Consider the following 12,358-nt stretch of genomic DNA (forward strand, 5'->3'; position numbering starts at 1 on the left):
ATGGCTATGGTCTTATGAAATACATACTGCTTAATGTGCCATGTTACACATACCAAAGATTTTGTTCTTAGTCTTTCACTTCTTCAGGAAAATGATGTAGAAGCAGCAAGCAAACCCATGTTTCAAAAGAGAAAGTGTAAGCAGGGTCGTCACAGTCATACACTAGAAACAAGATGAGAGAGGAAACAAATCCTGGCAAGAGTTTAACTCCTGCTTCAGAGGGAGGCAGCCTGTCACTGAGGAGGTTGAACATGGAAAGCCACAACGGAAATCAGTAACCAAAGGAGATCAAGTGAAAGGTTAGGATTCTTTATTTTTTGTGTTCTGGTAGGCTTGGGAGGTCTGGGAAACCTGAGCTCTGTGGAGAGATGAACTGACAGGCCATCAGGAAGGAGACAACCCTCAGTTTCCACAAAGAACATGCCATTTCTGAATTTCTGATGGTCTGTGTCAAGGAGAAAATCTTTGGGACAGTGACAACTTTGAAGTGAATTACTGTTACCAGGAAAAGTATTTTCCACAGAAACTTCTTTTTAAAAAACTTGTTTCCTCTCCTTTTGTTCAGATGTCAAGGTTTCTTTCCAAATGATTGTAGGGAACAGTTAAGTCTCTTCTCCCAAAGCAAAAGTTTTCTGTTCAGCAGTCCTCATCAGCATTTTAGAGCATGCTAGCATGAGATGGTGTGGGTCCAATGATAATTAAATATTCAGTATAAGGCTGCTGGGGGGTTTTCACTTTACATGTTATGATGAAGACCCATAAACAGGTTAAAGACCTTTTGTACTGTTACTGTCCAGCTAAGTGATTTTCCACAATGTTTTGGAACAGCTGAAATAGGAAAACAAAGAAATGGACAAAAATAAAATTTTATTTCAGTCTCACTTCATCATTATAAAATTATTTTTCTCTGTCTCCTAATATGTAGTTTGCTCTTACAAAACCATATGACAGAGCTTATATTTTTGTTTGGTGTTACAAAAGTGCTTATCTCATTTTTCCAGCTAAAACCCCTCATAAACAGCAGTAGTATGAATGGCATTTGAGTCAAGAAACTTTGCTGAAGTGAGGATAATAGGCACAATTAAAAATGTCAGAAGCCCAGCTTTGGTAAATTTTCATGGTAGGAAATACTTGGCAGTTCCTTTTCAATATCATTTCCAACAGGAAAAGAAGCGATAGGTTTACACCACAGTACAGGTAAGTCAGTTTAGATTAGGGAGTACCTTTGAACAGTAAAGGACAGTGCAGCTTTGGAATAGAGTGTATGAGGAAATGTTAGGAATTTTTCACTGGAAGCCTTTAAGAACAGGCTAGACAAACATCTGTCAAGAATAATATAAACACAGGTGATCATACTGACAGTAAAGAGAACTAGCTGATCTCCTGAACTCCATTCCTGCTCTGCATTTGTTGAAATCTCTGCAAAACCAACTGTTTCTTTGCTAAGACTTGATGAAGGTTTTCTAAGTTACAGCCATGAAGATCATCTGTGTTTTGAATCAGTCCGTTGGAATCGCTGTTTGCTGGAACTCCACACAAAGCAGCAGTGATGGGACTGGCTCCCACCTTTGTCCCTCCCGTGTCACAGGGAATCCCATTATGATAGGTATCGTATTATCTCTGTGTTATGGTACATATTTTGCCTTGGAACTCCAAGGCAAAGGAATGTGAAAGTAGTAAATCAAGATAAATAGGATAGTGGGGGCTGTATGTCCTTTCAATTGAAAAAGAAAAACCCTGCCTGGCATGCTGTGATACAGCAGAGAATTCATTTTATTTACCAGATGAATAGACAACATGAGTAATGAGCTGTTAATCAGTAAAACAGGAAAAAACAGCAAAAGAAAAACTTCTTTTAAAGTATTTACTGACTTACAAGTCTAACAGTCTTATCTCCCTTCCTCAGCTGTGTTTTCTGAGTCAGCAGTAGTTAAATTTTCCAGCGAGCCCTACATGAAAGAAAGTGTAAAGGGTGATTAGGGATTTCCAGGCAGTGACCTCACCTTTGAGTGGGACAGTCAATGCATGTGCTCTGACAATCTTTCTATGAAGCTGTGCAGTGACAGCTGAAGTTGCTTTCAAGAAGTCATCTCAAAGGTGGCCTGACAGCATCCAGTATCAACTTTTCTTAGCACAGGAGACAAATCACCTTGTATTTCTCAATTTTCCTAGTTGGTGACAATGGCATCTTATTGTGGAGTTACCTCAGCAGTGTTTTGCATCTGGGTTATGACATTCATGGCTCAAAATTACTATATATCAGGTAAGTAAAGTCCCATTTTTAAAAGTCTCTTAAATGAACAGAAAGAAAGTACTTGGGAAAAATTAGCTAGAACTGCCAAAACAATGGGGTAAGGGAGTGTGTGTAAATGTGTTTCGAGCATAGGGAACCACAGGATTTTGGGAATACAGTGCAGTGAAAACTACTCTAGCACATAGGGGAACTTTCACAGTTAGTCTAACCTACTTACTGTCTAAATACTACAGCAGTATTGTCTGAATGTTTGTTTAAAGCTTTGGGGTTGCATTTAGCATTCAGTTAAGATCTGTTGAAATGTGATTTTATTTTGTGTTATTTAAAATACCAGAGTGAACAGCGTTGTACAATCTTCAGAGTGTAATACACATACGAAATCAGTTCTGTGTGTCTGTCATCAAATGCTGTCCTTAATGTGAAGTGTTTTGCTCTGATATGGCAATACCCTGATGCTGTCTTGATTTGCAGCTTTGAAGGAAATGTGTGGCAGGGACCTCATAGTTCATCTCCCAGGCAGCAATCCCTGTCTCTTGTAAATAGTGTACAAAAGTTCCTCTTTTGTATAAACTTATCTGAAAAAAAAACCAAAGCATAGGGAACTGCCAACATCAGCCTTATCACACAGTTCTCCCTTCCTTCTTCAACTGTTGTTACATCCACCTATTTTTTTAACTCAGGGTTATATAATACCCCTTTCTTCTCTGTGTTACTGAAATTCAAATGGCTTCTCCTTCAAATTCCAGAATCAACACAAGTTATTCTAGTTGCAGTAGCTGCTAGGATATCTGCAGATACTCAATGCGCATCAGATGTTTCCAGGTGTATTGCTGTAATTTGCAAGTAGATACATGTTCTACCTGCGTAAAGGAACACACACCATTGTGGCAGATAACTGATTTTCTTATCTACTGAAAGGTTTATGAAGGAAACCTAGACTGAGCAAATTAAATAGTCAAGTCTATTGACATTCCACAGCACTGGAGTACCTAACAACAGTAATATCCTCCAGCAATCCCAGCCACTGAATAATTTTCATTAGGGAAATGGAGAGCTTGAGTTTTAAGACTATTCCTTCTAGTTGTTAGTTCCTCTCCCTTGAAGTACCAACTCATGCACTTGTTGCCCATTAGTCCTAGAACTCCAGTGAAGCTCAGAGTTGATCTCCAGCTGTGTCTTGAGTTGTGTTGTAGCATGTCCTGCAGTGACTTACTGACTGGGCTTCATGGGTGGACTCAGTTCTCAGGTTGTAGGTAGCTTTGTCTCCAGGATGGAGTTCAGGCATGTGTTATAGGTATATCTTCTGCTCTTCCCAAACTGATTTATGTGTGAACTCTGTATCTCACTCATTGTCTCGCTCTACCTGGGACTGCCAGTGAAACCTGATGCTGTCACCACTGTGAAAGGCCTCAAGTTGCACCAGGGAAAGTTTAGATTGGACGTTTGAAGGAACTTCTTCACTGAAAGGGATCGCAAACACTGGCATAGGCTCCTCAGGGAGGTGGTTGAATCACCATCCCTGGAGGTGTTTAAAAGTCACACAGATGGTGGTGGTACTAAGGAACTTAGCAGAGTTAAATAATGGTTGGATTTGATGGTCTTAAAGGTCTTTCCAAACTGAAATTATTCTATAACCTTCACCAAGCAACAAAACTTTGATGCATCCTCCTGTAATATGTTTGGGTTTCTCTTATCCTCAGGTCAGTGCTGAATTCAAATAGAATTTGGCTATGGAGACCACTCAAGTGTTCAGTGGCTCACTCACTATGTGACTGTGTTCAGCCCATACTAGGGAGTACTAATAGCAGGTCACAGCCTCCAGTGCTGCTGAGAAAAATGGGCCTATTTCAGTGATTGCTCTACCAAACATTTAAGTCCAGTTAAACTAAATATAAGGAGAGCAGAAATACCTCTTTTCTCAGAAACCATTTCCCACCACACCCAGTGAGGAAATGAGTGAAAAGCCTGCCTTTCTTTTAACACTCCACACAAGCTTAGTCATTGTTTTATCCCCTTCTCATCACAGGAGTCATTTGGCTGCTAGCTCTGTCCATTCATAAAATTCAACCTACCCTCTGTTGCTAAGATGTCATGTAGTGGGCCTGCAGGCATCATCCTGCCTTGAGAGTTTGTGCATTCTCTTCATTCTGATGTATAGTTTTTGATTAAGTATTCATTAGTTACAAACCTGGGAAGCACATGATCTGAAAAGCATACTGAGCAAGGAAGTAACACCCGAGGCTGTTGGCTGAAATGTTTGTAGTGAAATGCTGAAGTGCTTCATTTAATGTGGCAATTACTGCACATAACTCAAAAACTAAGGAATATTCTTTCCAGTCTATGCTTCCAGTGAAATATGGAAGCAAAAGAGTAATATCCTTCCTCTTGTCTGTGCCAGGCTCTGAATTGTGTCCTATGTTCTTAACACAGGTTAAGGAAGTACAGCAGGTGTACTCAGACCTAAGCTATTAATTTCTTGGCACAGATATCATGATCAGTGTGCCAGTTCTAGCTAGCTAAAACAGCTGGATAAACTGCCTGTGGAAGAGGAATGGGGAAAAGTGTCATAAATTCACCCAACCTATCCTACCCTCCTGCCTGCCAAGCACTCAGTAAATTGAACACATGACAGTGGCTTGGGGGTGGAAGCATCATGCTAGTTTAAGAAAAAAAGAGAGAAGTTTAAGAGGAAAAAGGAATATTAATAATGATAAAATCCTTACTGGAATATTACTTCCATAAAAAAATGCATATAATACTTTTGATAGAACTCATATTGGTAAAAGTGGTGTACTGACAGAGTCAGTGCCTGAGTAAAACTGCTAGTTTTGTCATTTAAATTTAAAACAAGGTTAAAAACCCTGTCTGGTTAGTCTTCCCATTTTGTGTGAGTAAGTATGACAAGTATGACAAGTAACAGTGTCTTTAGTAAGAAATTGACTCCAGGTAATGACTGAGATGCCAACTGTACATACATTTAGTCTAAGAGCCAAAATTATTGTGTAAAGAAAATATGTTCTATTTTTAAAGTATGTCTTTTCTGCTAAAAACTAGTTTTCTACTATCCTCAAGCTAGAAACCTTTAACAGGATTCAATTCAGTTGAATGAGATCTTAAATTCTTCATGAGGAATAAATGTTAATATCCAAACACTAACCCTGAATATTTATGTCTAAATTACAGGTTCCATTCTTTCACCTTGCAGGATCACAGGTGTAGGAATTTATCTTGAGGAGAAAGTGAATTTCTCAGAAGCAAGCAATGCATGTAATCAACTGAATCTCCAACTGGCGAGTAAAGACCAAGTTGAAAAGGCTTTGAATCATGGTTTTGAAACATGCAGGTATATGACGTCAGTTAATGTTTCATTGCCTTTAGTGTATGCCTTTACACTTACCTGATGCTGGTGATAAATCTAATATTTAAAAGACTGATGCATTTTATTGTAGCTATGGATGGGTGAAAGATGGATTTGTTGTCATTCCAAGGCTAACATCCAATAAGAAATGTGGTAAGGGCAACGTTGGACTAGTGCAATGGTATGCTGAACCCTTTAAAACATTTAAGGTTTACTGCTTCAATTCCTCAGGTATGTAAGCATGAGAACTACATTTTTTGTGTGTGTTTTGATTTGGGCTTTATGATATTTTTTTAATATCTGCATGACAAGTGAGTGAGTTCTTATAATTTGTTGGCCCTTTCTACCCCAGTTTTAAATGTCAAACTAAACTTTGTTGGGGGGGAAAAAGCTTTCAAGATATACAAAAAGTCAGTTCAGAGAGCCCAACGTAATTTGGTGCTGCCATGAGAGCATATGAAAGAGAGTTGGTTTTGTTGTTCTGTAAGGTCAGCACAATGCTCTTTATATGTTTTGATTATTTAGGCATGCTAATTTTAAAGATGGTGCATTGAATCTTTAACCAGGGTGTCTGTGTGTGGTGTGTTTTCTTGCAAAATTCCAAGAGTGGGGGACTTCAGCAAAATCTAATGTTTTTTTTGATAATAGGAAATATAGTGGTTAATGCTATAGAGCTAGCAAATACTTCCAAATTGCCTGCTTTGTTTAACACCCACCCCCCCCAAAAAAATAGTGACAGTATGTGAAGAAAGTTGAGCTTGACGAATGGTTTAAAATATAACTAGAAGGAATGTATACTTAACACTGGGATGATTCTGCCTTTCTTTATTTTCATTGTCAAATTGTTGTCTGTTCTATGCATTTCTCACCAAAAATATTTGGCAAAAGCTTGTTCTGACAATTTGCTTTGTGCCAAAGAAATACAAAAATCACTTGAAAACTGTAGTGGAAAAAGTAAAGCTCCTGCCACTTAGCTTTTTATTCTGTGAATGTAACTGCGTCATCAGGCTTCCCATGGGGATTCGTTTGGAGAGTGGTAGACACGTCGTTTCCCTGTTATTTAGGCTGTAACCTGCTTGTTATTCGAGTGACATTTTTATAGCTTTACAGAATACAGAATTTCACTGGAAGGAAGAATTCTCACATTTTCACAGGAGCATGAATCACAACTTAACTCTTCCATTTGCATGCAGAACTTCACTTGCAGTGATGGCTTTATATAGATGACATTCACATCATTTAAATGGCTTCATTTCTGAGTATCCCTGACCTCCATTAGAATTGTATCACTTCTTTATCTCACACTGGTGCCTGCTTTACCTCCAAGTTTTAAGGGCTACATTCGTTTCCAGGAAATCACAGTAGTGTTTCAAGTATCAACACTATATGCATATGTTTTAACATATACATAATATAACAGAAATCTGTTTGAATGTTGGATCTGCAGTTGAATCTCCTACTCTGCAGAAGGCCATTTTTGTTTCTATATGCATTTCAGAAAGAATCTTGTCTTTGGTATGCAATTATAAAATGAGTGCCACACTTGCTGAAAAGAATTGTTTAACTGTGTGTGTAATGGTCAGAGGTGTATAATCTGAGTGATACCCCATGTTTGAAATAGGGTAAGGCTCTTGTGAATAACAATTTCCAAAAGGGAATGTCTGAGGAACAATTTCAATAACTACAGGTGTACTGTAAGTACAAAACTAACATCCAACACAACTTTTATATATTTCTTTTCCCTTCTGCAGATGTTCAGATTAATTCATGTAAACCAGATCCAACTACAACCATACTACCTTCACCAAGTGCAACAATGGACTTAACTACACATTCAGGCTCCGATGAGACTGAGAACATCACAGCAGTGCCCAATGTGACTGAGTCAGAACAGCCCAAGAGAAACCAAAAATTTCGTGTAATCTGTGTAACTGAAACTATATTGCCAACAGAGGGGACCACTACAGAAATGCCAGAGGAAGACTCAGTGACTGACTCTCCTAACGACACTTCCCATGCTGCCTTTAAAAATGATGCTGTTGTCTTTGGAGGTAAAGGCCACATATGTCAGCTATTGAATCGGAAGGGCTAGTTACATAGATATAAGTAGTAACACTGCTTACTGCTATTTTGTTTGCTATTCCAGCATCCATTTTGATATAGCTGAACCTGGGGGCAGGATAGGAGTGTTATGTTTTGCAAAAGCCAAACTTATAATAAAGCAGAGGATTTAAAAATAAAGTAAAATGAAGATCTTGTTTGATAATTTCTGATAGTATTTTAATATAAATTGATGGAAGTTTATTATGATTAATGTGATTGGGGTAATAACTTTGTGAGAAAGCCTTAGCTAACACCATGTGCTCAGAGCGATGAAGGTTCATCAGGCTCTTAAAAACAAAAACCAAGGAAGCATGAAGGAGATTTGCTGTTATCCAAATACAGAGGTGTTCAAAGATACAAGGTATGAATAAAGAATCCTAATACACAGCAACTTAGAAATAGACTAAACATGAGGAAAAGCATTTTTATGTAAGGAAGTTAATTACAAAATAGGCTGTAAAAACTACCCAATGAGCAGATCAGGTCAGGGATTGCCTAAATATCAGGTTTAGGCTCTCTCTAAAAAATCCAGCAGAAGTAGCTAACTTTTTGAGATTCATAATGCCTCTGCTCTTCAGTTGATGTGTATGTACCTCTTATACTAGGCTGTTTCTAGAAGAACCCAGAGTTATGCTCATGAGCCTTCAGGCAGAATTAAATACATACAAAAACTCTGTGCTCACATCACTTTTTTCTCTAGGTATTCCCACTGCACTTCTTGTACTAGCAGTCATCTTCTTCATGATTTCAGTTGTTCTATCAGTCTGCTATATCAAAAAGTAAGTTTGTGTTTGTTTTGCTTTTTCTCTTAGACTGCGTTAAGTCCTAGAGTACAACTAGTGAATATTAAGATATATAGCTAAAGAGCTGAGAAGGAAGGATAATGACTTAACAGCATTAATGACTAAACCCCATTGTTATGCAGACAAAATTTGTTGTTGCTGCTGCCATTGCCTGCTTTAGAAAAGGAACCAAAACCAAATGTTGCCTATTTCTGATACGTCAGTCATGCCTAGTGTGCCAAGATAGCAACACTGAAGTGTGCATCTGTTTGTGCATAAGCCTGTTTGTGCAGTTTCATTCTTGTTTGGTTTTTTTGTCATGACACACTCAAGATAAATGTTTTTATTCCTGGACTATGATTGTGTCCAGGGGAGAAAAAAAAAAAAATCTTTGGGCTCATCTGTCATGCATAAAGATCTCCAACAAGTGTATCATTAAATCAAAAAGTTGTGTGCCTTTCTCACATCCTAGCCCAGGTGGATTTATCAGTATGTACCACAAATCCTGAATATACATTATCTGTTTAAAAAAAAACAAAACCAACAAAATCCCACAAAAATATTTATTTTAAAAGCACACTGCTTGAAAAAGCCCTGGAATGGGTTGTCCAGGGAGGTGGTTGAGGCCCCATCCCTGGAGGTGTTTAAGACCAGGCTGGATGAGGCTCTGGCCAGCCTGATCTAGTGCAGGGTGTTCCTGCCCATGGCAGGGGGGTTGGAACTAGATGATCCTTGTGGTCCCTTCCAACCCTGACTGATACTATGATACTATAATCTAGCATGGCACTATTCTCTGTGACATTTTTGCTTGAGCATTTCAAAGAAAGTTAATTCTAGGTATTTTTCACTTTATTTCATGTGAGTGATACTACCAAACTATATCAGTGTTTCTGTTTTATTATTTAAAGGTACAAGAGAACTTTCCCATTTTCACAGAAGAATCAACAAAAAGAAGTGGTTGAAACGACTGCTCTCAAAGAGGCTAATTCAAACGACAAAACACCTGAGAAGGAAACAAAGAATAATGGAAAAAATGTAGAAGAGTCTAAAACCAAGCCTGAGGCCACAGTAAAATGTCTAGAAGCAGAAGTGTAAGGGGAAGAATGTACACTTCTTGACAGAAGTGTAAAACAACCACACAGAACTTAGCAATGCTTTTAAACATGGGTGATTGTAAATACTCATGAATTAATATTTTCTCTATCTTTACATTTAATAATTTCATCTTTAGCTATGAATGCTCTTGCAGAAGAACATGGTATCTTACTTACTTGAAATAATGAAAAATCCATATTATCTTTTTCATCTTTAATGAAGAATTAGGAATATGCTATTAATTATATGCAGTGTGTTAACTATGTCCACAGAATTCAGATCAGTATGCAATGAAATGTCATTTTTTACGTGGCTGGAGGATGTCTGCTAAATTAATGTCTACAAGAAAATGCTGATACTGTAGCTCTTCCTCATGTAGATTACCTTATTTCTATCAAGCAATGGTATACTGGTTTTTAAAAGTTTGTTTACAAACAAAAGAAATAAATCTGTTTACAAGTGAATAAAAAAAAATCAAAGGATCAATCCACTGTCATTCAGATACCCAAGGAAGGGTACAGAGATGCTGATATTTGTGTGTATATATATATAGCAACTGATAATTTTCTTAGATATCTGCATCCTACCATAATTGTTTTATTTATTAAACCCTTGTATCATTCTTCTGCATCAGGTATTTGACAGGGGGGGAAAAAAACCACCCTTGAACTGTATCTTAACAGTTATATTTAAAAATCTTTTGTGTATATTTAAGTGTGGCTTTCATAACAAACATCTCCAGCAGTATGGGACATTTACAAATCCTTAAAAGTTGTTTAAAAAAATAAAGTATGGTAGACACAGTTGTCTGGAACATTTATTTTCATGAACTGTCTCAGGGTAAAAAGACCTCATGTAACCTTTAAGTCTCAGGAGGAGACTTGACAGGGTGCTTGGTTACATGGGTTAGTTGATTAGGTGTTGTTGGGTGATAGGTTGGACGCGATGATCTTGAAGGCCTCTTCCAACATGGTTTATTCTATTTTATTCTAAAGAACTAATGAGTTGTTTATAAAAGAAGAACACTAGCAATTTATCAAACATTTTCTTAAGTAAATGGTTTGGATAACTCATTTTTGAATGTGAAGCTGGTTGCTACAGCAAAGGAAGTTTCTTTTTAGATCAAACAGCTTGGAAAACACGCCGTTAAATCACGTACCAATAGAACTGCTCACCTATATTGTGGGGTTTGCAGTGTAGGATACTGGGTACAAACTTCCATATTTTTGATTGACAAAAATCTAAAAATTGTCCACTGTTTATGTATTCCACCAGATAGGGAGTTGTAGGGTATTGCTAATAGCATACTTTAAGAGAGTCTCTCTGTTGTTTTTTCTTCTTTTTACTTTTTCCTTGATAGCAGAGAAGTATTTCATGTCTCTGAGAGTTTGAAATGTGTTGATATTCAGTCCACCCCTGCCCTTAAATCTACACTGCTGCAGCTCTGAAAAGCACTAAGTTCAGATGCCCATCAACTGAATTTCAGCAGAAAAAAAATGTGCAACAGAGAAAATCACTAGATACAGCCTTCCCATTCAGTTAAGTAATTACTCTTATAAAATACTGCAGTAATGCCATGTGCCTCTCCTGGCACCCTGACTGAAAGCACTCTTTGCCTATCTATCACTTCTCCTACTGTCCTACAGCTATGTCTCTCTTTCACAGGTATCAACTTCTTTTTCTCTCAGCTTGTCTCATTCACACCCAAAGAAATTTGGAGAATTGTTTTCTAGTTCCATTCTAGCTGAAATTTTGTTGCTTTTGGTTTAGATCTAAATAAGGGTGCTTTTCCCCCCCCCCCCCCCAAGTGTTTACTTTCTAAAATAAATCTCTACAAGATAAATGCCTTATCATGTACCTTAAAAACTCAGATAGCTTTCATCCTGACTTTAACAGTGACACCTGGTCAATGCAGAGTTTGATCTGCCCGTCCTTTCCACTGCACAATTTATGCCTCTACAATAAGGGCTAAAAGGAGCCTGGTCATTTATTACACTGGTCTTGTGTAATAAAAGCAGCTATAAGTACTAATCAACAAGTACTGTATTTTATATTGTCTGTATGTAATGAGTACTACTCACATTCAAACTGGAAAGTACAAAATGTTATTGTTTAATAGAACTGCAAGGGACGTACCACTACAGAGCAAACAGGAAACATTTATTTCAGTTCTAGACAGAAAGTGTCAAAAAAAACACCCAGTAACCAGGAGCAGCAGAGACTGAAGAGAAATTCATCATTATGTTTCTGACTTTTCTCAAGTGTTTTTCTATTTTTTGCAAGACCTTCTCAACAGCTGAAACATTCCTTGATGTCTCAGAAATTACATTATGCTCAAGTATCTTAACCAAATAATTCATTCCACCTAGCAGGAGATCACAGTTTATATTAATCATTTGACAGTAACACTAGTCAGATTCCCACACTGAGGCTACAGATGTTTGCTGACCTTGGGCAAAAGGGGCGGCTGACCTGCAGGAAATACAGTAAAGTTCCCAGTCTAGCCCAATCCCTGTCTGAAATACAGAAGTGCCTTTATCGTGGGAAGTACGTGTGTCTATGTGTGAACAGAAGAGGACAGGAAGGGGAAGTACTACTCCTTTTCTTCTCTTTAAAATTAAAAAGAAAAAAAAAAAGTCACAGATTCTAGAATTAATCCTTTAAGCATCAGGGTGTGGATGACCTAGAGGACGTTTTAGGATTGCTGTTCCTAAATGGCTTGTTATCAATGATCTTTTTTGGTAAGAAGGTCAGTGAGCACTGACC

General features: G+C 37.7%; 1 protein-coding gene across 2 annotated transcripts; it reads left to right on the forward strand.

Moving 5' to 3' along the window:
* Positions 1 to 18: 18 nt before the first annotated feature.
* LYVE1 (lymphatic vessel endothelial hyaluronan receptor 1) lies at positions 19 to 10,412 on the forward strand. Of its 2 annotated transcripts, none has more exons than XM_068147995.1 (7): positions 19 to 1,606; positions 2,173 to 2,263; positions 5,438 to 5,597; positions 5,704 to 5,843; positions 7,364 to 7,663; positions 8,416 to 8,494; positions 9,406 to 10,412. In XM_068147995.1, the coding sequence occupies exons 2-7, from the start codon at positions 2,182 to 2,184 to the stop codon at positions 9,590 to 9,592; spliced, it is 948 nt and encodes a 315-aa protein (XP_068004096.1). In that variant the 5' UTR covers positions 19 to 1,606; positions 2,173 to 2,181; the 3' UTR covers positions 9,593 to 10,412. The 2 variants fall into 2 exon arrangements, with proteins under 2 accessions (XP_068004096.1, XP_068004097.1); XM_068147996.1 differs by having other exon boundaries at positions 19 to 299.
* Positions 10,413 to 12,358: the final 1,946 nt, after the last annotated feature.

The sequence above is a fragment of the Melanerpes formicivorus genome, unplaced genomic scaffold (assembly GCF_026170545.1).
Source record: "Melanerpes formicivorus ecotype bairdi unplaced genomic scaffold, bMelFor1.0.p_v2 SCAF_16, whole genome shotgun sequence".
NCBI lineage: Eukaryota > Metazoa > Chordata > Aves > Piciformes > Picidae > Melanerpes > Melanerpes formicivorus.

Bases quoted from the DNA above. Each gene is read 5' to 3' on its own strand.
- LYVE1 (XM_068147995.1), top strand. From the start codon at position 2,182: ATGGCATCTTATTGTGGAGTTACCTCAGCAGTGTTTTGCATCTGGGTT. The intron at 2,264-5,437 runs GTAAGTAAAGTC...TCTAAATTACAG, and splicing joins TCAAAATTACTATATATCAG to GTTCCATTCTTTCACCTTGC. The intron at 5,844-7,363 runs GTATGTAAGCAT...TCCCTTCTGCAG, and splicing joins TTACTGCTTCAATTCCTCAG to ATGTTCAGATTAATTCATGT.